Source organism: Onthophagus taurus, chromosome 10, assembly GCF_036711975.1.
Source record: "Onthophagus taurus isolate NC chromosome 10, IU_Otau_3.0, whole genome shotgun sequence".
In the NCBI taxonomy this organism is placed as follows: Eukaryota; Metazoa; Arthropoda; class Insecta; order Coleoptera; family Scarabaeidae; genus Onthophagus; species Onthophagus taurus.
In genome coordinates this window covers 3,914,342-3,940,571 of record NC_091975.1, presented here as the reverse complement: position 1 = coordinate 3,940,571, position 26,230 = coordinate 3,914,342, and the positions used below count along the sequence as shown (strand labels likewise).

The window sequence follows — 26,230 nt, the reverse complement described above, 5'->3', positions numbered from 1 at the left end:
GAAAACAACTACACTGGAATTAAACACTAGACTTCGGTCTTAATTGCTATGAAAATTGTATCCAACTTCTGGATACTACAACAAATCAGTATAAATACATCATTCATCAACCCAACATTGGAATCATCCACTAGTTACTGAAATCTGCTACTAAATACTGGAATGATCCATTATGATGTTTTTTTTTTTCATCTATTTATCCTATTCCGCCTTGCGCAGCCCTTCCTCCGTAATATTTTAATATCATTTCTTTCCTCTTTGAATATCACCCCTTACATTTCTCAACCTTGTCCCCGACCTCACTCAGCAAAGTTTATAAAAGCATTCAATAACATTCCTAGCCATTCTCAACATAGTCCATCACATCAGTTCACAACCCAACACGAATATTATATTTCTCAATATCATTACGAATTTGTGCATGCCTATTTAAGAAGATGCCAAGAAACATTTTACACTCATTGTGTAAAAAGTCGAAGTGTAAACCATGAATCTCCTCAGAATATATGTTGATTCTGCAAAATGGCATCGTTTTTGTGTTTTTGAAGTCCCAAAACTCCAATAAAACGTCCAATAAAAATTATCCCATGCAATAATAATGAATCGTGTTAATAGCTAGTTTCTTCAAAAATATCTCTTAGTCCTATCATTTTAGAAACTTAATATCCATGTTTACGGAACACGTTTACTTCTTTTTACACACAACACCTGTATAAAACTTACTTTTAACATTGGTCACAAGAAAAGGATAAAAAGCCGAGATAAGCCATACATGATACGTCAACGTCTTATTGCTATGCCTATAATCCTACGACGTCCTATTGTTGTCTAAAAAAGATTTCGACCTCCTATTAAATCAAAACGCGACCATCAATCCGGCATGGCTCGGATTTAGATACCACGGTAATTTATATCCCGCGGTGTACGTTTTGATATCTCCCAACAGCCAGCCGGGGACAATCAAATATGGTAATGCCTCCCGATCGCGAACAATCGATATACGGTAGACGCGGATTGCGTCAATCAAAACCACAGATGAATATCCAAGCATGAGATAAAATCTTTACAAAGTAAATATGACGTGCGCTGCTACTGTGACAGTAACTTCGTTTCATTCCTTTTCAATTTGGATTTTTGAAACTCATTTCTTACCTTAATAAAGACGAGTGTTTTGATGCATTGTTCTAATTTGTTGTTTCTCTTTCAAATTACTTGTTCTTCTTATTTTCGTTTGTTGTTAATAATAATAATAATAATAATAATAGATATTTATTAACCCCATTATATGCAAAATGAATTACAAAAAAGAACCTACAAAATAAAAAACAACAATAAAAAAGTAACGTAATCGAACAAAATATCAATTAAACTAAATTTGGAGCTAAAAAGGACCAAGTCAGTTAAATAATAAGAGTTATCGTTGTGTAGCGGTTGAAATTCGAGGGAAGAGATGGATCCCGTTGATACGGAGCCCCGCGGCGCAATTTGCCGGGGCCGGGGCTACCTAAAAATGCACGACGTGCACCGACGACGACCACCACAGTCCAAGAGATGCTGGGACTCTGCGATTCAGTTCGTGTCCGGTGTGGAAAGAGGCTGCTGCAGATGCTGCGGGACCTCTCTTCTCGGGCTTTAGTGGTTCTCGTTACGCTGTAAAACCGAACGGAAGAAAACCAAATCGAGATGACCCAAGGAAAAACCCAACCAAAGGAGAAATGAGAGAATATTTCCGATTTGATTTAAACCAAGAGGTAATCTTATTTGAAATCTCTTCGCAAAATGACTACTTTAAGAGTACTTAAATAAGTATCGTTGAAGATTTTTTGATTCTCCTCGCCTTGTCTAGCATTGAAAGTCTGATTCATAAATGTATATCAAATAGATGATCTTTTACAAATTAAAATTCTTTTTGGTTTCGGTTAAGCTCTATATTTATTCTCTTCGGACGACGCGTCTTTTGACAGATGCGTCCTTTTTCGGTTGATTTACTCCGTTCGTGAAGCAATAACTTATCCTCCCGCTAATTGGTGGCGCGGGGCGACGTGGTGAGGTCAGAACGATCCTGAACGCGGTTTAATGGAGACGCGTTCCTGCACGACGCCCACGCGGCCTCGCGGACACGTGTTCGACGCCCGACGACTTTCCGAGGCGCCATGAAGTGTTTTGTCGAATTTCTTCATATGTACAAATAATGTACATAAACAAATAGAACTTAAAATTTATTATTATTAATACAGCGGATTAAGAAAAAATGTGGTAATTATTTAATTTGGTGTTTTAGTACTACATTTTAAACATCTCATTCTTGTATATTCATTGCGTTCGTCACTAACAGGATAATTAACGCTTGCTGTCAGTGAAAGACTAATGATACCATCGCGTCCAAATATCAGCCAATTAAGCCGTTGCCGGTGTGTCCTAATGGTTTTGGTAAACGGATGGGAGGGCGACCGATCTGTCCGTCACCGTCTGCCCATATTCGGAGGGTCATCTTTCTGGACGACTGGTGCTACTTACTATACTAAATGACGGGTCGGCGGGAGGCCACGATTAGCGCCGAATTTCTTAGCACATTATGCAAATCCGAGAAAGAGATGAGGTCCCTCTAAATCAACGTGCCGAGAAAAAGCTTATCGCGGTTAATTAACGTGGAGCCGTCATAGATATGCCGCCGTCGCCGTTGCCGTTGGTATAGTATAGATCGCTATCGCGGACGCGCTTAATCGATTAACAATAAAGCTCCCAAGACGTCGCAAACCACGGAGTTTCTAATTGGCGTCTCGTAAACCTACATTTCGTGATGCGGCAATTACCTAATAAGGTCGGTTAAGTCTACTCCGGGAAAAGACATTATCAGTAAATCGGAGTCCGTTTTACATCTCGTTGGGAAATTAATCCAATTTGCGTGCAAACTGAAACCACGACTTTTAAAAATCTTAAACCATCTGGTGTCTTTAAGTAACAAATAGGTACTTTCATTCATTTAGGTATAAATTAAATATAAAATACTTGAAAGTTTTTCTTTCTTCGTTTGGACTGTTTGGAGTTTCTCTCAAGGACGATGAGAAGGACCGTAGTCGTCGTCCGGTTCGGGCACGGCTTAATTAAAAATAACTCACTCCGGGTCCGGGGGCTTATCACCGTTTCTTCGGACCGAACGAAACAATGGCGTTCGTTTCGAATGGGGCTGCTTTATTGTCATCGCGGGTCCGAGTGCTATAAGTGTCAGCCGAGAGATAAGTCAATTAGGCGGCAGCCGTTTTGTTTTGCGCCTCGCGTCCGCCTCAATTGATTGCGCTTCTCGGTAATCGTATGCGAGGAGCCGGTTTTACTCTCGGACAACCAGCAGCACCACCAACGGCAGCGCAAACGGCCGCAAATTTTCCTGTTTATTTGGCGTTTTTATTGGCGGGGGCAGCAACACCACAAAGCTTACCTTTATCATCTTTTATTGACATTATAATGTAGTGTCTTTACAAAAATATACGAAATGAAGGTTATTCCAGAATTAAGTTGTTACTAATATTAGATACCACCAAGGAGTGGTCCAACCATTTTTGACTTACAAACCAAACGATTTGATCATATTGGATTTTAGGTTGAGTTCGAAATAAGTTAACAACCCATATTTCAAAGGAAAACAATCCTTGGTTGTCTTGCCACATTACAAGTTAGCACACCGATTCGGAATTAAAATAAACTTCAAAGTCCTAAACCATCAATGCACTAGAAACATAATATCTGAATCTTTATAATGATTATAAAGGTGTCACTTTGTATGAAGAAAATTGGATGCTTTCAAAATTTTGTATAATCATTTCTAAAAAATTGTATAAATTTAGATATTTATAGAGTAAAGTATGAACTTTTTGATGAACCAAATCGTATTTGCAAATCTCTATTAGTTTTTGAGATAATAATTATTAAATCCAATCTGAATTCTTACAACTTTATCCATTCAAAATTTATACAATCCTTTTGAAAAATTTGTGTAAAATTGAATTCTTGAGATATTTTGATGAATTTTTCAAGAACCAAAACCTTACTTAAAAATCTCTATTCGTTTTTGAGATAATAATTATTGAACTCAACCTAAATTCTAAGGAAAATGCAAAATCCAAAATTGTGGGCTTATTTCTGGGATCTAAGAAATAAGTTTTATGTTAAAGTAAAGGTCAATCTTTCTAGTTTAAGGTAGCATATAATCTAAGAAAAAATTATTGTGTGTTTATTTATAAGATCTCCTTAATTTTGATGAGCTATCTTATACAGGAGCTACGAATGTCTTCTTTAAGAAATGGTTTGACTTACTATCTTTGCATCAGGCTGCGAGCAGTTATATCTTGAGCTGTCAAGATATCTTAACAATATCGTGACTTTCAACTTCTTAAACAATCTTGCCTTATACATCAGATAAAAGATTTTGTACTGAGTGTATAATTTACGTGAAATTTGCGCGAAACTTATTATAATTAAAGATCTAGTGGATGTAAAAATTAATTATGATCGACAGTTGAGAATAAAATGGGAGTGTATCAACCTCCTTCGATTCCTTCCGTTCTCATTTTAAAACCACGTGCCAAGACATAACATGATCCGCTGTTCAGCATACAATAGTAACAGAGACACCTCCGCGTACGTATGTATGGACACGTGCACTTGTATTGTGTACCATTATGCGTAGATACAAGAAAAAAAAAACTCATTTCACACTCGACGTCCACAAACACCCAATTCAACACACCGTTGCAAGATGTTGCGTACCAACTGACGATTTCACATGTAGTAATTGATTAAAGTCAATACGTGCGCGTCCATTACGAACAACGTCCTTACAAATTCAAAATAATAGTTTCCGATAACCAAATCAATCAACTGACAACTTAAGAATAATTAATTTGTTTTCAGATTGAGTATGACGACACTGCACAAGAATCCTCTGACGTACAAACCGAAGAAACCAGCTTCGCAACCCCTTGAGAATTACTATTTGTTGAGCGTGAGTATTTTTGCAAAAAAAAATAAATGAATAAATAATCAAGTCGAAAAAAAGAACAATATAATACGAGTTATTTATAAACACCGAGGCCTAACACGGTTTTTAACGCGCAATCTCTCTTCCCGGAACTTTATTTCCATAACTGATAGAGTATCGCGCCCTTCCAGTACGTATGTTTCTCTCGTTCGTTGTATCGTTCTTCGTCTGGTACTCAATTTATCTGGAACGTCGATCTCTTTCTCTCGCGCTGAGCTCGTATTTTTTATTTTTCGACCGTTTGCCGACGTGGCGGGCGAATTGCAGCCGATAGCGATCTGAAATGAATGACTGGTCATAATTTGTAATGGAGATGATAAAGGCACAATCTCTTTGGACCGGCTGCTGTGCTACGCTATCGTTCGTTCTGTGTGTTTGTTGAGAAAACGACCGCAGCTTTAGGACAACGTGTGATAACTTTGAACGCGATGGAATGTTAAAAAATTATTACATACACTTATATAAATAATATTTTAATAGTCCATAAATGTCATAAACATGCAATTACTTCTCGAAGATTATTTTGAAACTGGTCCAAAACGACACGAATTATTAAATAGTTGACAGGTGCGTTTCCACAAATCCCCAATCTCTAAAATTGTTCTCGGTTATTTTTAAAAACACAAAGCGATTTCGATTACATAAATTCAACCCGAAAATAATGAAATTTTCATAGCAACAACGATTTACGATTGACGATCGATCTTATTTACGACCATCCAATGATGTTCGCAAACATTAATTCAAAACACTCCCTTATGCAAAATCTTTCAGAATACAAACGACTGGCATAAAATTATCAATTCAACGTCGACGCGAGCGTAAAACTTTGATTAATCGAATCGTGTTAGCATACATAATTTTTTCCCAAGTGTAGGCATTTAAGGCTGGACGACGATTCGAACCAACCGCAAGTTTCTTTTTCGTTTCCAAATTGGATTTAGAACGGAGATTAGTGCAATTATCAATTTTTCGAACAAAATTTCCTCATAGACACAACCAACCATATTTGGTCGCCGGAGACAATACGATCTCTAATGGCCGTCTGAAATGATTCATTTGACATTTAGCAGCAGCAGTCTACCCACTGTATCTTTTCCTTCTGCCTTCTGGCTCACTGTTGCTCTGAGGTTTCTACTGGACCATTTTAGGATTTTTCTTCAACGGAGCGGTTACGTAACCGAAATGGTTCGAGTAATAAACGGTCTATTATCTGTGACGACACCGCAGCGTACCCAGAACGTAATAACTCAGTTTTATAGTCGTTTACCGTAAAACTAAATCAACCTTGTAGATTATCAAATTTTTTTTTTATAATAATCATCACTCATAAATAATTAAATAGAATAAACTTACATAATAATTATTGATTACTCCAAATTTATTTCATCCATCGATTTTGAATGTACATTTTGGCAAGCACCTATAATAATCGAAACAATACGTGAGATAGGAAGATAGGAATGGCCACTTAGCAGAAATCTTTGTTCGTAGATATCTTTAGAAACTAGGTAAATGAGCAACATTAAAATAATCTTATTCTTATTTTGCCCAGCACAGTTATCACTTCATATGTATAACCAGTTTTTTTCTTTTAGGAAAATTTTGATGGGAGAAAACTTTCAGCAGACAAGATGCTATTTCATTTCCACCCCTCCCAGTAATAGACTCATCCCATATGCACATCTGTATCAGACAAATGAACCCTGAAGTTAAAACAGGATCAACAGCCGATTTTAAAACATATCCGAATGAGTCAAAGTAGGAATGAATCTTCACTATCAATATTTTCTGAGTTTGCGATATCGGTATTCATTGTGGATTTTGCCTTTTCCACCTTACGACGGTGCAGTTCCAATTTTTGCGCCTGTTATTTCCTTTCTGGGTTGGTCAACGGAATAGATTTGATCTTATTTTGATAAACACTTTGAACATGTATCTGACCTAGGGCGTCCGAATTTGAGATTTGGTAAGTCTTTTTTGACCACTAGTGATTAATACTTATAAGTAACTACTGAATTTGGATTTTTTCCTTGTACGCCAAAAACGTGCAATTGAGATTTAACGATGTGTGCCGGCTGTAGTGATTTTGCTTTGGATATGATCCCTAACTTGCTGCCGGATTTCTGGCAAATACTTTTTACTTTGGTTCTTTTACCACGTTTATCTGTGTAAGTAGTTGCTCCTGATTTCTTTTTTCCCACAAGTACTGTAACTACTTGTGGCTTAGCGCAAATATATTAGAAAAGGTTTTTTGCAAACCTGTACATGCTCTCTACTACCCCTCTGGTGTATCATACGTACCATGTCTCCTACGACTTATGTTTATAATTTGAATCAACCCCAAAAGAAAAGTACTCTGCTTATCGTGATTTGTAGCTTCATAATATTGTTGAAATAATGGTTCTATACAGATAAGAAATGGAAAAGATTGTCCAAATAGTCATTCAAACCCAACCAGCCGAGGTTACAAAGAGGCTATTTAAGAGATAGGGTTGGGTTAAACAACACGAAGAATCTCCCTAACATCTCGAGTATCCTGGTTTATAAAATACTTAGGCCAAATGATGTTAGGGTTTAAAATGAATCAAAATCGTTTAATTCCAAAAAGCTTATGACATAACGAGTTACGAATCATAGATTGGCTCCAATCCATTATGACCACTAGTTTATTGTTTTTTCCAAAACGGTCTTAGCCCAGCTAAATAAAGAGAACGTTAATAGTAAGCGTCAACGTTAGTCAACTGTTGTTTTTATGTCCGTTTTCGTGTAAATCGATTCTACAACTCGCGATCGGTCGACTACGTGGTTATTTATAGACCGACAGCAGCGTCGTGACGCTCGCTAACGTCACGTTACGGCCCGTTTCGACACCGTCTCGCACACCAAAAATGGTCAATTTTCGAAACGTCAAAACCAAACTTTTTTTTACTCGGAAATTAACTCCTACCATATTTAGAACTGTCGCCTTTTTCACCTTCGTTAAGGTGTTTATTTATAAGAAAAATCCTGATTGAAAATTGTTTTAATTCATTACCTAAGTCATTCAGGTGTCTTTAAAAGAACCCACGCTATTAGCCAAGTTCATTTCGGGTAACCGTCACTTTAAGGTCCTTGCGTAGGGAGAAATTTGCGCAATTTTGACGTATTAATTTGATAATAATATTGATTTTAGTAAATCGATTAGATTAGAATCTATGTCGCCAAAGAGATCGCAATTAAGTTGTGTCGACGGCTCGTCGTCGACGTTTCGCAAGCGGCGGTTTCATTCACGCCGAGGAAAGGTTAGAGGTTGCCAGTCAATGGACGAAGCGGGATTCATTCATTATCGGCGAAGGTTTTAACTTTGAAGGGAAAAATGTGTTTTAATAGATTTCGATGATTAAGTTTACTTTGGATTATTTTGTTTTGTTTGATGACAAAACAAAAATAACAATAATAGTATACAGGTGGGATGTTAAAACCCACAACATGATTTTCAGTTCACGTTTTTGAAGTTTGAACCCTTACGCAATGTTTATTTGGATCTGGTTTTTGAGTTGGGTTCAAACACACACATATATCGAGAACCACCCCCGTACGTCGACGACCGTCGAACGAGCGGACGGTTGCGGAGATATCTTTGTTGTGGGCAGTACAAGTAGTAGTAGCGTTCGGGTTTTCGAAGTACTCGCGACGTTTCGCGCTCTATTTTTAGTTGGACTCCTCGCGAAAACCTTCTCAAACTTAAATAGCCTTTACGGGAGCCGAAGGTTTCGGTGACGTCGCCGTCGGAAGGTTAGTCACCGTCGATCCTCGGCACCGGGTGACGTTTCGCGTGACGTCACGAGGGCGTTTCGGGCGAGAAGGCGGAGGCGTCGTCGTCGTCGTCGTCGTCGTTGTTGCCGCACGTTGGCGTTACCTGATGCGGGGCACCGCGTGTCCGCCGCTCATTCACATCCAGATTACCGTAAGATCGGGACGGGCGGTGCGCGTCGCCTCCTCAATCGGGACGTTATGGCACCTCGGCTGCTCGTCGGAGACGCGCGCGTTCTGCAAAATGCTCACACTGGCTATGCGGAGGGAGCACGAGGATCGGGCCGCAAGGGCTGGTGACGCTTACGGACGCCATCAGGGGGTTCATTCTGGTGGTAACGGGGTAGACGGTATTTCCGGAAATTCAGGTGTTGTCGGTGTTAGTGGTGGTGGTTTCGGATTTGGTAGTGGTGGTGCGGTGAGTGGTGACGAATTCGTAGACATCCTGCAAGTGCAACAATTATTACTCGACGGGGGTTCCCGTGGGAGATCGGGAATCGGAGGAGTTAGGGAGCCGGTGACGGCGCCGGACGCTGTTTCACCCTCCCCTGCTCCTTCCAGACTGTTGGACGCCGTCCCGGCGCCCTCCTATTATTACGGAGGATACGGCCAACACGGACCTCCGACCACCAGCGTTGATGACTTGGTAGCATTGTGGTTTGCTGGACCTTCCGCTCCAGGTTCGTTTAATTAATACATTAAAAAAATGTTGATGTTTTGATAAAAACTTACGTCCAAGATACCGTCAGAGTATGACTCAGTACAAAATACGTAAAGTACTCGTATATACAGAGGAAGCGATATCACTTTTTTTTTGTAAAGGTCGTATATCACCACGCGTTAATTCAAACATAACTAGTACAGATCGATACGCTTTTGTAAACATTGCGTACCTACGCAATATGAACCTACGTCAGGTTGTATTTGGATTTAAAAATACACTACAATTGCTAAAAGCGTTTTCCGTTTCTGAAGGATGCATCATTTAGAAATACCAAGTCTAGAAATAGAAATCGATTGAAAGCTTTTGTTGCTATTTCCGTACGGTTACCCATCAAATATTTACCGAACGTCGATATTTTCGGACCAGAAATGCTTCACTTCTAAATTTTGATTTTTTAATCTTAATTTTTTTGATAAACAAAAGAACGAAACATAAAATAAATTTATCGTCAGTAGTAAAACGGCCGGCTTCGGGCACTTCGGGCGCCGTTGTCCAGGTATTTTTATAGCGACATATTTGTTAGCGTTTGACATTTAAGACGTCGAGAGAATTTATAGAAGAGACCGTTGTACACCCGAGGTATGGAAATTCGGCGAGTTTTCGGCGTTAAATTCGACCAACAATAACAATAAAACAAGTTACCTCCACAAAACTTCAACCTTAACCATTGTTATTTAAATTTATCAGTTTTGACCTTTAAAGAATACACCGATAAAGAATTCTTTATTATTTTTCATTTAGAGATTTTTAAAGAAATAAAAAGTTTAAATCGCCATTCAACCTAAAACTAGGGGGTGGGATTTAAAATCATGAATGAATTGACGTCACGAAGAGGGGTTGTGCGCAAAACCCCCACTACTCAACTACTCCCCTTACACTACACTATCAAGGGCACCTGTGGAAAGTCAATATTACCCTTAGGAGGGGTCATCGAGTTCATTCAACAAATTTTCACATTAAATATATAAATTAAATAATGTTTTTTAAATAATTTTCGAATAACTAAGTACTTCAAGTTTCATAGTTGGCGCCACATCTATTTTATTTTCCACGATTTTATTACGTCTGTCGAAATCGTCGAAATGGGACGTTATTTCAGCGACGACAACGGGGTCAGTTAATTCTGGAATCACTTCGGGTATCTTTCCGATTGCGCTTTCCCCCGCTTCCGAGAGAGGGAGATCCGTCTCTTATTTTTCAACGTAACGTTATTGTTTGCCAAACCAAACAGCTGCGTTATCAAGCGTTTTCGTAGTGGTCGTCGCCTTTGATGTTGGCGAACACTTCTTATTTTAGAGACGCATAAATCGCGTCGTCGCGGACAAAAATCGCCCTCCACGTTTATTATTTTCGATATCTGATGACGACGCTTGAGGAACCGCGACGGTCCCATGTCTTCCGTCGCTGAGATATGGCCACACCGAGGCCATAAATTGCGCGAACCTAATTTACGGTCGCATTGGTTGAAAGAAAACCAAGAAGGGATACAGTCAATTTCAAAAGTCTTCGTACACTTTAGTTTAAAAAATTATTTACTAAATTATTGTGTCAAAAGTAAGTTTTGCAAAATACTAAAATTATTTTCTTCTGAATACTAGCAGTTACATTATGGAATATCAAAAAAATTCATTTCTAAATACAAAATTTTTGTTTTATGTTTTCAATTCCCTCTGAACAGTAGCAGTGCAACTCAATGCAACTCAATGCAACTCAATGCAACTCAATGCAACTCATTGCAACTCAATACAACTCTTTGCAACTCGATGCAATTCATTGCAACTGAAATATACAACAATATACAATCAATACAAATTATGGCATAAAAAAATACAATGAAATTCTAAATTATTTCTGTACAAATCTGAAGTTACATTAACACAAGAACCTCTCTAAATTCATATTTTTGCATTTCCTGGTAATTTAAGATACACTTTACTAGTAACAAATTTGTTGTGTGAAAATGAAATGGTTCTTAGATGAAGATTTGCAAGCGTCGCGACGTTAAGGTCTAAGTTTAGCGTTCGATGTGCCCACGTAAAGCTACGTTTGCTAATTATAGTCGTCGGCGGAAACACCGAGTGAGTTCCTGCGGAATGGTGTCACCCCGCTATTCGGCGTCGTTATGTAACGGACCACGAGGTGTCGACGTCACGACGCGCGGCGTCGGTCGCCGGTCTGACTCAAACCGTCGGATCTCTCTGCCAGCTGATGTTCAATAAGTATTTTGGGCCATGACCCGCACGTTCTCTGTTTAAACATATGACTCTGTCCATCGCAAAAATTAAGTTGCTACAAAGTATCGTCAAAAATAAGTAATTTGATTAATTTCATCAATAAGGAGTTTTTGATGCATTTGATGATGGTTAATTAAGTCGAAATCAGTTGCAATTGGAATGAAGGTAAATATGATTATTGGTTGATTTGGGTTGGGTTAAACTATAAAGAGTGACTGGTGAGAAAGAAAGAGAGTGGGCTTGTCTTGGTATACATATACATACGCCCCTTGAGAAGTGAAAATAAAAATCAAAAACATGAACGAAAATAAAGCCCGTTTCGCACAAATCTAATTTGGCCCAAAAATTTCCATTGAAACGATTTAAAACTTATATCAAACGATAGTTAACGCCGTAACAAATCTTTTTGTTGTTTTTTTTGTTGATAAATCGTAGGGGTTGATGGTATACAGGGTGGTTTTGAGAACATGTGGGCCTAACTATAATTTACGATAGCGGTGAGCAGCGGAGACCTTCGGCGATCGAAGACGCGGTTGGCGCGAGCCGCGTCGTTACGTCACCGCGACGTCACGCGACGTCCAGGTGGGGGTTGTGGTGGGGGCGACGCGGTTTCTGATTGGTTGAACGGCGTCTCGGCGGCCAAATATGGCATAGCCGGTTCATTCATAAAGTAAAATCGACCGCGCTCGGCTCAGTCCCGTTCAGAGAGAACTCGCGGTGTCGCCGTCCAACATTACGGAACTAGCGCTAGCATCGCGACCAAAAACAAATATAGTACATATATACAAATGTGTCCTCGCGGGTGTTTAATAACAATAACATAAAAATCTTTATATAGAAGTGAATTAATTTAAAATAAGTTAATCATTTTTGGGGGTTGTTTCGTTTATTGTTGGTTGTTTCAATCTTATAACAGGCGTTCCACAAGGGACAGCCCTACAAAACACCCCGTCCACCATGACCATGGACGCATTGGACACGCTGCCAGCCCAGCACCATCACCACCATCATCATCACTCCACGTTCTTGCTGACGGAGGCGGCTGCGGCCGCCCACCACTTCAACGTGCTCAGTTTTGAACCCTGTTTGTATCGGGGAGCTGGTTCTAGCATAGAAAGCGGCGGAAGTCCCGTTCCGGCGGCCACGGGGGTGGCCCCCGAAGACCCGCAGCCGTCGGAACCACAACCAGGAGATTTAAACACCCCCGTAACCACCTCCGGGGATATCCCTACGTTCTTCGGTCCCACCACCGTCGTGGAACCACCACCCATCACAGGTGAGTGATCCCAATGAATTTTTCGAGTTTGCGCCCTTTCAACAATACGAACTTATGAATGGAACTCGCGTATACAGCTGACCAGAAAAATCGATACAAAACATTGTCTTATTTTAACATCACTTCAAAATAATATGATTCATCACTTTTAAGAATAAAACACAAACTCATATTTCCAGTTAAAAATATATTTAACAAAAAACTTAAACACGAACAATAAGATTCAATAATTTTATGACCGTATTTTATTACTTCAGTTCAATTTAATGGTTTATTAAATGAGATTTTCTTTTGATAGATTTTTTTATTCTTATCGATATAGTCAATAAAGTGAACGTCTTGGGAAAACATTAGAAATTCGCCATATCACCAAGATAAACCAGGGCGATTTATCAAAACAATCCACTTTCTAGAATATCACTTTCTAAATAGAATAAGCCTACAGCTTTAAGATTAATAGTAGTCAACATAAATCATAAATATTTCAAGTTACGTGACTTATATCGAGATGATGATAATAATAAACTGGAAGTACAAATTCATGGTTAAAACAGGTGGAGTTCAACACCTCCTCGTATAAATATAAACTTGAACACGTTACGTCATGCCACCGAAACATGTTATGTCTATACGATCGATGGCAGCTGGTCAAAAATAAGCGCCGCTCGATACAGCGGCGTCGCGTCCTTGACGTCCGCAACAAGTGGCTCCCTCTGCTGTACCGATCGATATCAACTCATTCAAGACTTCACACTATACTATTTATTTTAAATTTTTGATCACAACCCCTTTTTCTCTCCTAAATTCTAGGTTCCCTAGAAGGCGAAGAACTCTCTTTAGAGCAACAACAACAACAACAAAGTCCTAGACAGTCGCCGGCGAACAGTCAAATTGGCGAACGTGGTACACCCCAAGAACCCGCGATAAGTCCCGGCTTAAGAGAAGAGGATTGTAGCAATTCTCTCAGCATGTACCCATCAGGAGTTCCAACCAGTTCTAATAATAACAATGTTCAAAAAATGAGATCGGTTTATTCGACATCATCGAGTCCTATGTCTTCGGGGATCCAACAGCAGCTTCAAACGAACAGTCCTTTGAATGTGTCCCAATCAATGTCGCATTCGCCCCCTTGGATTTTAACGAATCCCGATAAACCTTTATACCCCATGTTTATGATGGGAAACCAAAGCCAGTCACCACAACAGTACCATTCTGCTACGCCGAGTCCAGCGGGAACCCAATACGATGATCGATCTCAAACGGAACATTTAATGTTAAACATCGAATCTAATATTACCATGAAACAACCTCCGTCTTACCCGAGTTGCACATCTGCAAGTCTACAATTGGAGATGCCGCAACAAGATTTAGTGTATTCGCGAGTTACCCAACCGTTGGTTTCGAACGCTAAATACCAATGGGACTCTGATTACCAAGGATCCAGCGGCCTAATCGTGGCGGGACCTTCAAGTTTAGTGCCAAAACAAGAACCTTCGTACAGTGGTGCGTGTTCGAGTGAGGGAGGCTCGCAATCTTACGGGGTACAATTAGCCGAATATAATCCCTCGACGAGTAAAGGACATGAAATTCTTTCGCAAGTGTACCAACAATCCCCGGTGCCCTTAAAACTCGTCCCCGTTAAACCAAGAAAATACCCAAATAGACCCAGTAAAACCCCAGTCCATGAAAGACCTTACGCGTGTCCCGTCGAAAATTGCGATCGAAGATTTTCAAGATCCGACGAATTAACCCGACACATAAGAATCCATACCGGACAAAAACCTTTTCAATGCCGAATTTGTATGAGATCATTTTCAAGGTCAGATCACCTAACAACGCACATAAGAACCCACACCGGAGAAAAACCGTTTTCCTGCGACGTTTGCGGGAGAAAATTCGCGAGAAGCGACGAAAAGAAACGACACGCCAAGGTCCATTTAAAACAACGAATGAAAAAAGAGAACAAAATGAGTTCGGCGTCTTCTTCGTCACAATCCGCTTCGCAACAAAGCCAACAACAAAGTCACCATCATCATCACATGCATCCACATCATTTACATCAACCGCACACGGTGACCAGCGAAGATCCGTTATCACTTCCGGTGGTTACGACGACACTGTGAGAATTGCCCATAGCCGAATTGGCACCCGGCGAATGTGTGCTCTTCATACGTGAAGATTGTGACTTGAATGCGGCCGATGCAGAATTGATTTATGTACGCATTGAGTAGCGTGAAAAAGTCTGATGATGGACGAAACCTGTACTCAGCTACCTGACCATGATCTCTAGAAGCCCACGTCTTGTGCGCAGCGTGCCATGTTTCTCTTCAGTTTTGGTGTAAATATATAATAGAAGAGAAGGAGTTGTTGCTGTACAGAGTGTACAGAGTATACAGAGTGAGAGTGAAAAATATGAACTGTTAATACCCTTTTTCTACTACCGTACTTCTACCGCTATTACTGTTAAATAGTAATTAGGGAGAAAAATGTTTCGAAATTTTTATACTGCTCTTTCTTTTTTTGAAAGATTAAAAAGAAATTGCCCTGTTAATAATTGTGTATTATAGTTTTATTGATAGTTTTTTCTCATTTTTTTGTTATCGTTGGGAAAGCTCAATCACGTCTTTTTTTTCACTTAAATCTCCAAATTGTTTCTTTTTTTGATTAAATTAAGGCTTAAATCATGCTCAAATTAAAATTAAAAAAAGATGTGCTTGATCAAACCATCGACTCAATAAATAAATTTAAAAGAAAAATATTTTTTTATAACTTAACATGAAAGCTTTAATCTATTAATACTGTTTTTATTTTTTAATTTTCTGTTTTTACCCTAAAAAAAATAATTAATTAATCGAAATTTATTCGAATAATTTGGCCTAAAATTTACGCATTAAATTGAATCTTCTAACTTTATTTACTCTCTAAGAAAAATTACTAAAAAAAAATGAAACACATTCCGTACCGCAACGTATAAATAAGATTTAAATCCGTGTTTGTTCTGTTAATATTTTTTTATAAACATTTGTAGAGAACCGGTCTTGTTAAAAAGAGTCAATAATAATTAAATTAAAAATAAATAAAAGAGAACGCAACGAGTATTTTGCGTTTACGTTTCCGGGGAGTTCGAAATCTGCCTTAAAAGAAGTGTCTTGTCCAAATCAAAAAAAAAAAATTAAATAAAAATAAAACGGAGGAAGTTATTGGTGCAAATAGTTACCCAAAGCAAAAAAATTCTAATGTTGTTATCACTGACAAGGTATATTTTTCTACGGCAGGAAATCAGGATTAAAAAATTAAAAAGCATCATCTAGGACAATCTTGGTTGATTTATGGATAAATTAATAAAAAAATAATAGGCCTAAATTCTTGTAAATAAATGTATATACAATAAAAAAAGATTGCAGCACAAAAAAGAAAAGAATGTTTTTCTTAAACCCACCTCAAGCACAATCGATTCTAATTCTATTTTTGTAACTTAAAAATCATTTATAAATGTTACCCATTTATCCAAAATAAAAAAAAAATGCTAGGAGGTGGTAAAAAAAAATCTGGAGACGGTAAACGACTCATGAGGCTGTTGTATCGTTGATTGTGATATATTCGAAGATATAAACGGAACTTATGTGAGAAGTTATAGAAAGAGTATTTATTTGTACATGTTCTCAGAGGCCGATTTCGCGTAATTTAAGCCTTAATTAACTGTTATTGTCACCGTAATACGAAGGAATACCGTTCGAGTCGATGTAATATATTCGTTTCTAAGTGGTTGTGCCCTTCGAAAAAAAATCTATGGAAAGTCTCAGACAAAATAAAAATGCTGATTAAATTTATTTTTTGCGTTTTCTTTTCCCCCTTTTCTACTTACTTAATTCTAATTAAATCTTATCCACACCAAAATTTTAGTTTAAAACTAAATATGAGTTGAAACCACAGCAGAAGAACTCTCACTACAGACTGAACCAAACAGTCTCGCATTCCCAAAGAATATCACCCACAAAATAACTTTTTATTGCAATCCTACGACGATATCCTACATAATATTGTAGGAGAGAAACGTTGCGCCTACGATTTTATCAACCTCCACGACTTTCAATTTATTTAAAATTTAAAACAATTTAAATTAAATGTGTCATTTGAAAATATGGGATGATTGTTATTTAAAAGAGGACCACTTAATGGTACTAAAAGTATCAACAAAGCGAAAAAGAACAACCCACGCACCCTTTCTCGTTTAGGAAAAGTATTCCAAGCTTCTATGACGTCATTTCAATTTAAAAATCTAAACTTAAAAAGAAATTTTTATTATAACGTCTTTTAACAATTAATTGTTATTATCAATTTGAATAATGCTTCATACAACTTTCATTATAATGTTGATATCTTGTGGTTTTGGATACAAGGTCGAATAACCTTGTACATTATTATAAAATTAATGTCACTTAATAACACTTTCATGTCTAACTTAAAAATAAATTATGATACTTGAATCTTTTCAATCTATTAACTAAGAAGCACAAAGTAACAACTTGGAAAGGTTAAGTAATTTTCATTATAAAAATCAAACATAACTCAAAAACTATAAGCGGTGGGGAAAAATGTCTTGCAGGTAAATTGTTCATAATGGACCCACAAGACTTAATCTATAACCAGATGCACCTCAGTTATAACCATATTGTAGCTAGTAAGTGGAAAACTTAAAAATAACAAAATTAGGAATATTCGTTAATAAAGTCAATCGTAACTCAGAAATCATCACTGTTGGAGAAAAATGTCTCGGATATAAATTGTTTATAATGGACCAAAAAAACTTAATCTATAACTAGATGCACTTTATTTATAACCACATTTTAGTTAGAAAATGGAAATACTCAAAATATCAGTCAGTAATTTTTCGTTATTATAATTAATCATAATTCAAAAGGTATAAACGGTGCAGTTGGAATTTTGATGTTGATGTCATGATATTCCCACCAACACTTACACCTTGTCTTGAAAAATTGTCCAGATTTTTTCCCAATAGAAAATATAAAAGGGTTTAAATGTGCACGTTCAAAATTCCAACAAAGTTGTAATGACTTTACAAATACCTCAAAAAGTTCACGTGAGAAAGATTTTTTCATCTTGAAAAAACTAATTACAACATGGTGAAGCAAGTAGAATATATTATAGCATGTGGAGATGACATTGATTAGCCTGTTCCATTTATCACACTAATTGTAGATAAAAACTTAAATTCATACATTAAATTAAATAAGCTTAGTTATTAATTCGTTTGTGATTAAGTTGTTTCTTTTCGAATACAAGAGTCATCAATGTGTTTGAAATAATAAATTTGAACAAATCGTTTTATACTAAAACGGCTATTTGCGACCAGATGGTTCAACTCAAGTCCCCAGCTCCCGATTAATACGTCGCGTATCTGCACTGCGAGAAAGTCAGGCACAGGACGAGCGTGACTGCATAATATGTTTGCTCAATAGAGGGACAGTCCGATGCGGGCGCGATAAGAACGCCGTATTTGTTATTCGGCGACGGACCGTTTATCATTTTGCACCAGGCAACGAAGAAGAAGCGGTCTCCAGAAGAGCACCAACCATATATTATGGGTGTCGGTAAGAAGATATTGGGGTGGTGGTGGTCCAAGTTGCATTTCCACTTTTCGCGTCTCCGGTTTATTTATCTTGAGCAATCTTGGGACTATTTAAACAAATATCTTCGCCCACTTGACCCACTCGGACACGGCGCCACTCCATTGGGAGTGTCCGTCACCTGTTGCTCTCGAATGGGGAAGACTCTGTGGTGAAGACGTGGGAAGTAAAAGAGTTGCTTAACGAGGCGCCTCCGGCTGATTTTCAGACAAACAAGTTTAGGAAAGGAACAATTAGCCGCAAAGGGCCGAAACGCGCTTTATTTCTGGAACGAATCCCGTAAACACCGTGGAAATATCGCCGCTCGCGGACGTGCCAAAAACAAATATATCTTCGTTAATTCTCCCATTCGAATTGCGACACTTTATATTTAGCCGAACGTTCTATTTCTCTATAAATATACGACTGAAGATCGCGCTCGGAGACGTTTTTATTTGAAATCCAACAAGTTTTAAAACTGCGCAATCGAAATGTTCGATTTGAAACCCGACAAGTTTAAAATTTTAAAACTCCTCCAACGTGATCCTTAACAAGTCATTCCTTCACCTCCAAAGAAGGTACCCCTTGGTCTCTATAGTTCCAGTGAGGCCTCGCCCACAAAGACACGCATATTTCGAGTCGGACGGACGGCTCTTCAGGCCGCGGGGCTTGTTGAAGGTGCGGTTGCGAGCTCGAGATAACCAGTTCCTAATCGACGTCCAAGAGGTCGGCCGCATAATGCGACATCTATCGACCGCACGGCCCCACACACCGATTCCCTTCTTCTTCTTCTTCGCATCTGAATGCAAATCCTCGACGGCTCAGCACTCAATTAGGGGCGAAGAGGGAAGCGGTTAATTGCTACAGCGCCTTCGAAGGCGACAAAGTGGACGAAGAAAAGGATATCGAAGAGAAACTAAAGAAAAAGGGGGAGGCGAAATTGGAGGCGAGAAACTGTCGAGATGTCGTTTCGCAAGTTCGCGCTTGTCGCGCCCCAGGCTCCGAACTATGTCCGTTATAAATCATCAACGCCACGCGGCTGCGTTGTTGCACAATTCGATTCGCTGTGGATTGGAGTGCACCTATAAATCAACTCTTAACCTGGACCAATGTCCAAATGATCCAAGTAACAGACGTATGTTTTACGCCATCATTTCTGCTACCTATCATAACATACATTTCTTCTAAAACTCCATCTTTTACAATTATTACATTATTGTCGCATAATGATTTAAACAGACTGAAAAAAAAATTCTGTTTAAGTAATTATTAAACAGCTGCGGTATGTTACTTCAACGTCGCTTCCTCTCGAAGCAGCGGCAATGGTAAGCCACGCGAAGAAGTAGGTCAGAAACGTTTTCTGCATCAGTTGGCGTCGGAAATGTGTTGCCCTCTACCGACCGTTCTTGAGCAAATAGCTCAGCGAGCAATAACTTGTCTATAACGTGAATTATGAAAGTCGCCGTGTATCGATGAAGTCATGACGACGTTCTTCTGTGGTCGCAAAACCGCAAAAACTTCAATTTGAACGAGCCATATAGATATAAAAGTTTTAAAACAAATCCAATTTTAGCGTATTTCAATATAAAGAAGGCGAAGAGTGGGTGGCAAAGATAAGATTATTTCCCACGGAAAATTACACAATCAACAATTCATAATAAGAATTAAGACCGTTTTGTATTCCCTTTCTTTTTAATGTGGTAAATGTTCATAATAAATTTCGGATCATTAAATTCATCCTTGTACTTTTTTACATGATAATAACGAAATTAATCGTTACATGTAAGGACCAAATGACATCATTACTTATTTCTAAAAGAAATAATGTAAGAAATTGTAATCCAGAAATAGTAATCAAATTGCCTTAGAATTGAAGCCTTAGATTCTTCTGGGACTAAAACATCGAGTGTCTAGATTAAGCGAGTCATTTTGATGATTATTTTGAGTCTTTCGTAATGCAATGAGTTTACGAATCCCATGCATAAAACGTGGCGAAAAAATATGCATCAGGAAACACAAGTTTTATGAAGAACAATTTTTATCAATATCTCTGCTAGATTTTCAAGGTTATTTTACTAATTGTAGTTCGTATTAAGAAATGTTTTAAATAATATTTATTTCAAATTGGATGGATAACAATTTTTCTTAATAGAATTTTTCAAATTCTCCAGTAGATATCGCTGTATACTCGTATACCAAACAAGTTTTGCAAGGTTATGTTATTAATTATAGTTTGTATTAAAAAATGTTTTCAATAATATTTATTCCAAATTAGATGGGCAACAATTTTTCTTAATAGAATTTTTCAAAATCTCCTTCAGATAACTTTGTATACTAGTATACAAAACCAGTATATCAATAATAACACTTTATATCAAAGAATCATTTAAAGGGTGGTCGGTTGCAGAGATTACATTTTGAGATAGCTTTATCTGTTCCAAGAAGTATTTAAGGCTGTCGATTCTGTTTGGCGATTCCTCGCTAAATGTTTGATGCAACAAACACGATAAGGTTAATTCGTATTACTCAACATTTAAAAAAAGTCATTTTATTATTAAAATAGATTTATATATTAAACTTTTCGTTGTCAGATACTTATAAACGTGTATAATTATTATCATAAGGAAATTGACGTTGGGTATCAAAGAACATTCTGAAATTGACAACAAAGAAAAAAAAGGAATCAACTTTCACATTGTAAATGATTCGTAATAAATATATCAGGTTGGTTCGACGGGTTCTATTCTAAATCGGACATCGCCGTTTAATTATTCATGCGAGAGGCTGTAAGGAAAGAAATCATTTTGTCACGTTGTGGCCGCGCAGCAATTACGACTTTTTGTCTTCTTGGCCCGTGTGTTCCCGTTGGAGGCGTTCCTTTCGGATTTTTTTTAAGGCACAGCCGCGTTTCGCCGACACAATGACAAGAATTCTATTGTTGTGACAGCTGAGATTAATGTAATTTGAGTCCCGAGCACGGGTCCCGGTTAAAAATTCTCCGCGAGGACAATTAACATATGCCATCGAAACAATAGCTGGAATGCCACGCGAGGAAAAATTATCGACTCGTAAGTTTTAATAACACTCCTTCTATGATCTTTCGGCGATCATTAAAAATTACATCAAGAAAAATAAAGACTAATAGTTACAGAAAAAGAAAATAGATTTTTCTTTCAGGATGGTAACCTTTAAACTTTTTCGTTATACAAAACGCTAACCATTAATCCTGCGACTCCCTCCTCTTCTATCTGGATTGCTAAAGCTATAACCAGACGCACTGCAGTGACATTTTCCAGGAAGCCGTACTACTACCCACGCTTGTATCCTGCCGCTGCAGTAATTTCCCTCTCCACAACCACCATAAAGGGTTCCATTCATGATTTTAAACAAGAAACCGATCGAATGAACGCTGCATCGTAGAGACAGGATTATAGCCGAGCAAATGGGCGATCAAGCGCGATTTAGGGGTTGTTTTTGACCTAAATCCTAAAGTTCAAAGTTCACAGTGGGATTCTGCCTCCCTGAGACGAAACCGCATCGAATAAACCTGATTGTTTACCGAGACTCCTTCATATACGTTTGCCATATTAAACGTCGTATTTACCGTTCACACGCCCGCGTGTTTACCCAAACTATTACTGCCAGTTCTCAAAATGTTCCGGGCTCATCTTTAAACTATTAAACGTTTTTAAATTTCCATTTAAAACCTGTTAAAGACTTATGACACAAAAATTTAAATTAAATTTAAAAATTATAATGAGATTTTTATGAATGAACGGTTATTCTAAGAACTTCATTCATTCTAAAAAATTATATGTATCTTTTCCTAAAAATCTTCCATCGTTGCAGGCGTCGCGACGCTGCATGCAACAGGTAAATCGGTCGCTATGGTTACGTTTTCCGCCCTGGTCGATGAGTGCAACCCTGACTTTACACGGTCAAGGTCATTAGGATGTCTAGGATTATAAAATTAATATTGAATAAAGTATTTAATAAAAATCTAAAATACGAATTGGATTAAGAACTTTTCAAAGATATTACAATGTATTTATTAACAACGTGTGAAGTTTCTGAATGAACAACCCACGCTGTATGGCGAATAAGGTTCGCTGAAATGTCAGGAGAAACTGAATAATAATACGGCTAATTGTTGATTTCATAACGAATAGACAAAGATGGAAAGATTTGAAACAGAAAAAGAAAAAGTTTTTAAGATTTAACCTTCTGGTTTGTATTCGTCGACGGTGTCCGAGAGGTAGACGAAGATTAATACAGGTTTAATTGTTCGTAAGAAAGGTTTTAACAGCGATTTAATCGACTGCGTTCTTAAGACGGCGGATAATTAAGGAATGATCATTAAGAATTGCAATAAAAAAAAAACCAGACACAATGCAAGTTATGTTTATGGGCTCGCATGTTAATAAAAAATAAAGTTTGTTTTTTTAAATAATTCTCTTCACGGTTTCAGCTACCGAGTTACGCGCGAGGCAAAATTATCGCTGACACAAACGCGTAAACGCGACAAAAGTGAACGGTACAAAAGGCTAACTGGCCGTTAATTAATTTTATAATGAAATAAAAAAAGGCGGTTTTTTATGAGTCGATACTGTGTCAACGCTATTTCGAAAGCAGAGACAACTGGCAGGAAATCATAAACAGCTAAAGAACGCGTGTTAGGTGTATTTTTCGCAGTGACCCGTGACTCATCTTCAATGTTTGAGCCGGTGATGTTACGCTGCTATGCTAATTGACCCTATGTATTTGTCCATCGTCTGAAAATGAATTTACACTGAAAACAACAGGGATATTGTCTTTATTTTGTCGCAAGCAAATGTTGAAATGCAAGTTGTAATTTTCAAAAAGACGCTATTTTTAGAAATGATACCTACATTAAGTTTAAGCTGAAAATATATTTTTCTTTTATTCTTTATAATAAATTATTTGTTGAGGCCAAACTCTTCCTGTTGTAATGTTGTTCACCATTGGATGAAAGTATATTTAGTTTTCTCCAAGTACAAACTCAATACGGACTCCTTAGACCTGAAGCACGGCTACTCCACATTGAATTCATACCATCAGTGATAAGATAGAGATGACGAATTGAAACATCGCAAAATATATCAACCCAAAACTAATCAACACAATGCAGCGATTCGGCCGTAAGCCACCTCGGCTAAACTTGCGACCGAGGTATTGTAGTAAATATCATATCAACCCAAAACTAGTCAACGCATTGCAGTGCCTCGACCGTAACCGACCTTGACTAGACTTAGAGTGTAGTATCATATCAACCCAAAACTGGTTAACACAATGCAGTGTATTGCAAATTTCAGAAAAAATACATTATATAAAAGTTGAATTGAAATTCTATTGGGCAAGAGGAACAGATTGATAAATAATCCCATAATGCAACATTAACCAAGAAGATAAGAACACAAACTGTTTAAATACCTGAGTGTCCTATAGAAGGAAAAAAGGTTCTACTGTTTCAGATCAGTTTCCTATTTATTTACCTTCCTATGTTGTGTGTAGTCATCATGAAACTTTTATTACTTTTAACGCTACATCATATCCTGAAAACAACATAATATTGCCAATACAATATTGAATATATTTGTAGTCTCCACTTGGTTCTGATTATTATAGGGATTAATATTGAGCTTAAGGACTTGTAACAAGTATATGCTTATACAGACATTTATGTATTGTTATGATAATTCGTTAGAATATCTTAAAATCAATAATGAAAGTTGTAAAGTTAAATTAAAATTAAATAAAAACAAATATTTCAAGTAGGAATAAAGAAATAACTATAAAAAAGGTAATACTTGTTGTTCAATATCTTGTGTGTTGGCAAAAACTGACCATCAACAAGCTTAAAAGACCACGCCTCGTACTCTATGCCCAACCCATTTCCATTTCCATACGGCGTCCTACTATGTTAATCTTTTAGAGAATACGCGGACATATAATTTGTCAGCCAGATGTTGAGCTGAGATCGAAGCGTAGGTGACCGGTCCGAGAGATCGAGACTTGTGGTGGTGCCCTTTTACTGCTATTTTTAGACGGTCACCATCGTCGCCGACACCCGTCGCCGTCCAGCACCTTTGGTGCATAATCGAACCTGATGCCTTCACTAGACTAACCCACTCATCCTCCCGTCTCTCTGCTATTTCTGGCACCTGAGGCGCCTGAACCCGCTCACCGTGTTTACAAACAATATCTTTACCAATCATTTTCCTCATTTTATTCGTTACTTTCAACTTCACTAATTTCAAATTGTCTTAGTTCAAAGGTCTTTTTACATGATGACTCCACCTGACCCAACCAATTGCATCCAGTTAACCAGCGCGAGCTTAAGGTCAAGGTTGAACATAGAACGGAACGGACAAGAGTGCCGAGTGCCGCAACCGCGCCTTCCTTCCTCATCCCCATCGCGCTATTCCATGAATTCTATCCCAAAGGACTCTCGGTGGATGGTTTCGTGACGTCCGCGCTGCTTACGTCAGCACAATCGATCCCCGTGACGTACTCGCGTTTATTACCATGGCAACTCCAGAACTTATGAATGAATTCGGCGGTGGGGATTTGGATGATCGCGGGGATGCGGGATGAAGGGAAAGCACTTAACCTAGACATTGCCACCACCTCGGGGCTTTCCAAGGAAAGTGAAAATTTTATACTCTCATTGTCGATCGATGAAGCTATCTCGCTATCTGGTGTTTATTGTTAACCTACGTGTGTTCACTTTTTTTTTGGTGTTATCTTTTTTTTGTGTGATGATGTCAGAGTAATTATTACGTGGATAAACGTTTTTTGAATGTGCTGATTATCTATGGATATGTATAAATTATATATTTATAAGTAATTTTAAGATATGTTTTTTTTTCGTTTGGAAAATATGTTGCAACATTTTGTGTCTAATGAGCTGTAGCAGAATTAATAGAAATCGAATAAAATCATGGATATTTTTTTTAAATAGTTTTAACACTGTTTTTTTTTCCTCTACAAACTAATACATTAATTACTTAAATGATTCACTATGTTAATAAATAGAATTTATTCAACTATTTAATTAGATTCAAAATGTTTTCCATAAAACCAAATTCCTACGTGTATAGACAACCAATTTTACTTTTAGTGTTATTTATTTTTAATCGTTTAACACTTAACCAACTGAATATGGTTTTCTTTGCTGTTTATTTTTGGCATGACAAACACAAAATAATCTATTAGTATAATAATTTAATTTAAAATATTTTAATTAATAATTTTACGCAAGTACAAAATCGTTGAAATAGGCAACTAATTTAGCATGAATGTAAATAATGTCAACATGTAAATAATTAAAATATTAATTAATTTATACAGGTTGTTATTATAAGTCGTGGCTTGATTTTAATCACAAATACTAGAGTTAAAATGATGATGATTCGTATAAAAATTTTTGGTTTAAACCCATAAATGGCTAATTTTTAAACATACTCTGTATAACTTCAATGCAATTCTATTTCTTATGGTTTAATTCAAAATCAATAA

At 37.6% G+C, this 26,230-nt stretch overlaps 1 protein-coding gene across 1 annotated transcript; it reads left to right on the top strand.

Moving 5' to 3' along the window:
• Positions 1 to 1,580: 1,580 nt before the first annotated feature.
• Positions 1,581 to 16,894, top strand: LOC111428356 (zinc finger domain-containg protein striped). Its single transcript, XM_023063843.2, has 5 exons — positions 1,581 to 1,751; positions 4,909 to 4,999; positions 6,634 to 9,510; positions 12,705 to 13,064; positions 13,875 to 16,894. The coding sequence occupies exons 3-5, from the start codon at positions 8,940 to 8,942 to the stop codon at positions 15,185 to 15,187; spliced, it is 2,244 nt and encodes a 747-aa protein (XP_022919611.2). The 5' UTR covers positions 1,581 to 1,751; positions 4,909 to 4,999; positions 6,634 to 8,939; the 3' UTR covers positions 15,188 to 16,894.
• The last annotated feature ends 9,336 nt before the right edge of the window (positions 16,895 to 26,230 follow it).